General features: G+C 46.2%; 1 protein-coding gene across 1 annotated transcript; it reads left to right on the forward strand.

Moving 5' to 3' along the window:
• Positions 1–559: 559 nt before the first annotated feature.
• PHATRDRAFT_38708 (predicted protein) lies at positions 560–2,223 on the forward strand (the record flags this gene model as incomplete). The annotated part of the gene is made up of 3 exons (XM_002182558.1): positions 560–1,117; positions 1,158–1,315; positions 1,479–2,223. The coding sequence occupies 3 exons, from the start codon at positions 560–562 to the stop codon at positions 2,221–2,223; spliced, it is 1,461 nt and encodes a 486-aa protein (XP_002182594.1).
• Between the last annotated feature and the right edge of the window lie 1,023 nt (positions 2,224–3,246).

Here is a 3,246-nt window from a genome sequence, read left to right on the forward strand (position 1 = left end):
ATTACCGATACGCGAAAAGTAAAATACAACAAAAATTTGGTGATGTACAAGGAATACTAGATAAAACGTGAATTCAGAATTTAAGCCACTAACGCGCTAGTTTCACCCAATCCAGAAATTTATGTACTTTGAGCTTATGCCCAAGTTATAGGTGTAAAAGGAAGTCCAATTTCATTGAGATTTTTCGAAGTGCGTAGCTATTAAATGGAAATGGAGCTTTTCCTCTAAGCAGGAATGACACCTTTGATTTGGTGATCTAAGACCTCATGTACATATATATACCTGGGAAGACTTTCTCACTTCACTTTGCGCATCCATTTTACCGTAACGCAGACAACCTGGTAAAATCCGAATCAAAGCAGATAGAATTTATCTTGCAAGAAATTCAACAAAATTTATCGAGGGCTTCGAATTGCGGGCATCTACCTTTATGTTTGTGTAGAAATAAGGTAAAAGCAACAACTTTTGAACGCACCACACTTTAAACCAACGAGACTGTGAACTTCGCCTGTCTCTGGCTGTTCAATTCTTTCTTATTGGATATTGCAGAGACAAGAGTATGTCAAACCCGACGCTGATCTATTCCGTCATGTCGAAGGGCCAAGCACCTAAGCTATATACTGAGCTGACGAATGTGAAAGGGGCGCGTGTGGTCAACAATTACGATGGTACAAATAAGGAGATTGGGAGATTGATAGAAACAACTCTCTTTATACCAAAGGGTACAACGCTAGCTTTCGCAGTGCCTAAAGGCGTCGGGGTGAGAGTTAGTCGCCCCATCCTCAACGCTGACGGAAGCGAGGGCGGCACTGATCGAAAAATTGTGAAGCACCAAATTGATGATGAGCACTATTGCATCATCGTAGCGGAGCAGGACGGCACTTCCACCACTTCAATTACAAGCCGATCCGGCGTGATGTATATGTTGATTCATTTAGAAGATGCCGTGCCCACAATTGGGGTCAACAATGTTCTCTCGTTGCTGGGGTTTTATAGCTCGGGTTCGAGGGAAGAGTCGCAACACCTGTTCTTGGAGCACAATACGGATTTCCTTAAACTCGGGACGTCGCTAAGTGACGCCACAAATGACCTTCCCGTTGAGCTGTGGTACAATGAGGTAAGACGGCTTCTTTTTTGTGTTCTATTGTTATTGCTAGCAGTGGGTTTGCACTTTTCAACGGACGGTTCAAAGAGGAACTTGTTACTATTCCTGTCTGAGCTGGCCACCACAATCTTGTTCATACAATCATACGCGGGTTTTAAAAATAGAAGATTCAACTTATGTGCACAAAAGATTGGCAAGTTGGTATCAGACGTAAGTTTCATCCTACAGCTCCTTGCGGAAAGGAGCGGCACGGGCCTTGAGGTATCAGCATGGGCCCTGCCCATGTTGCGCAGAAAGCGGGCATTCATGACAAGGGCTACAATAGACCTAACATCTGTTGCGGGAAGCTTGGATGAAAGTGTCCTTTCTACAGGACTAGCCCTCACCCTACTTGGGGTGAGGTGAGCGGCCTGTGCTGTGCTTTTGATGGCGACAGTAGCTCTGACTGCAACGTTGTATGTAATGGTGTCATGTCCCAGGATCCTATCATAGTTGCGCTGGGGGGGGTTCCGACTGCAGGGGGAGTAAAAAAAGTGCTCGCTTCAAATAATCATGGAACGTCGCACGCTTTGTTTGGCTGGCAGGAGATCCGTCCAGCAGAGTCTAAGGAGACCAGTCCGGTAGGGTCCAGGATTGGAGCTACTGTGAACGGACAGCTAATTTATCACAAAGATACAACGTATGGAGGGAGGGGATGTTGTCTATCCTTGGTGAAATGTAAGGGAAATAAGTACACACCAGGATGGTCCATTTGCAGTTACGCAGATCACTTTCTTGAACCCCCTTCGGATTGCTGGGGTTTTGTGTCATTCCCAGTCCCTGGAGGCATGGCTATCCTGAACTTGCCCAGAATCCTGGTATTTGTGGCAGCCTTTTTTGCCGTGAATAATGGCTACTTCCACATGACCACAGCAGCGGCAGTTGCGGGTACGGTTGCTGTGATGATGAAAACTCTGATCAGTGAACCCACAATCAATAAATGGAAACATCTCTTTGTCACCAATGCAGCCTGCTGCAATGATCTGCTTGCGCTCCACAACAGAGAATGTGAGAGAGCATTTAAGCCAGGGGAGCTGTCAAGAGAAGGTTTGTGCGCAAGGCTTGGGGTTTACCCCTAAGGGCAGGAAGATCCCGGAGAAGCAAGGGTATACCTGGCTGAATAAAATTCATGCAAAAACTATTTCTAAGTAATTGCACCGGGATCTTCAACATGCCATGTCCTTTGCGTAAATAATTGCACTGGGATCTTCAACTTCGTTTGTCTTTTGCGTAGGTAAATGCACCGGGATCTTCAACATAGTTTGTCTTTTTAATAAGTAATGGCTCTGGGATCTTCAACATGGTTTGTCTCTTGTTTAAGGAATTCTCTTGGATCATCGATAAGTTTACTTTTCCACCTAACAAATTCATCCTAAATCCATGTCAGACCAGCACTGACCATATGGAGTCTTTCTCCCACTACCGCAACTAGAGCTACCGCTGCCATACATCCTGGTATGACTGCAAAGACGTCACCTTCATTAAGCACAGATGCCGCCCAATACGGCTTTCTAGCAATCCCTGCGAGTACCGTAGCATCACGCGGATCCAATAAGATGCAGTAGGAAACCCTCGGGACCCCGTACGTGGAAGTTCTCCAAAGAGACGACCAGTCCCCATCTACACAACTTCTAGAGGAAAACGAACTCTACAGGAATTGTCGTAGCCGCACGGTAGTGGAACTGTTTCCTTTGGCTGCGTGCCTGTTTGCAAGGCCAAAATTTAATTGTCGATTTCACTGGATTCATTCCTCTGCCCCCCTCCCCAGGCAAGACCCTCTATAGTCGCTCCGCCGCCAAATTCAGGATCTTGAAGGCATTGTCCGGGACAAGGACGACTTACTCCGCACCAATTATCAACCTGCTCAATACGACCTAAGCCAGAATGGAGCTGCCACTACAAGGTCCTAGGACCTACTGGTATTTGCCACGCGAGTGCTTTGTCACAGATAAAAAGGCTCGAAATTTGCAGTCGGGTGGTTGTTTGGTTGATTTGCGTGATCTTTTACGAAATGCTGTTCTAAAAAAAAACCAAACGAGAGACGCCATTCCAGCTTGGACGCAACCCCCACACTCATGTACCATTAGTTCCTTCCTTGCCAT

Source organism: Phaeodactylum tricornutum, chromosome 16 (genome assembly GCF_000150955.2).
Source record: "Phaeodactylum tricornutum CCAP 1055/1 chromosome 16, whole genome shotgun sequence".
NCBI classification, from domain to species: domain Eukaryota; phylum Bacillariophyta; class Bacillariophyceae; order Surirellales; family Neidiaceae; genus Phaeodactylum; species Phaeodactylum tricornutum.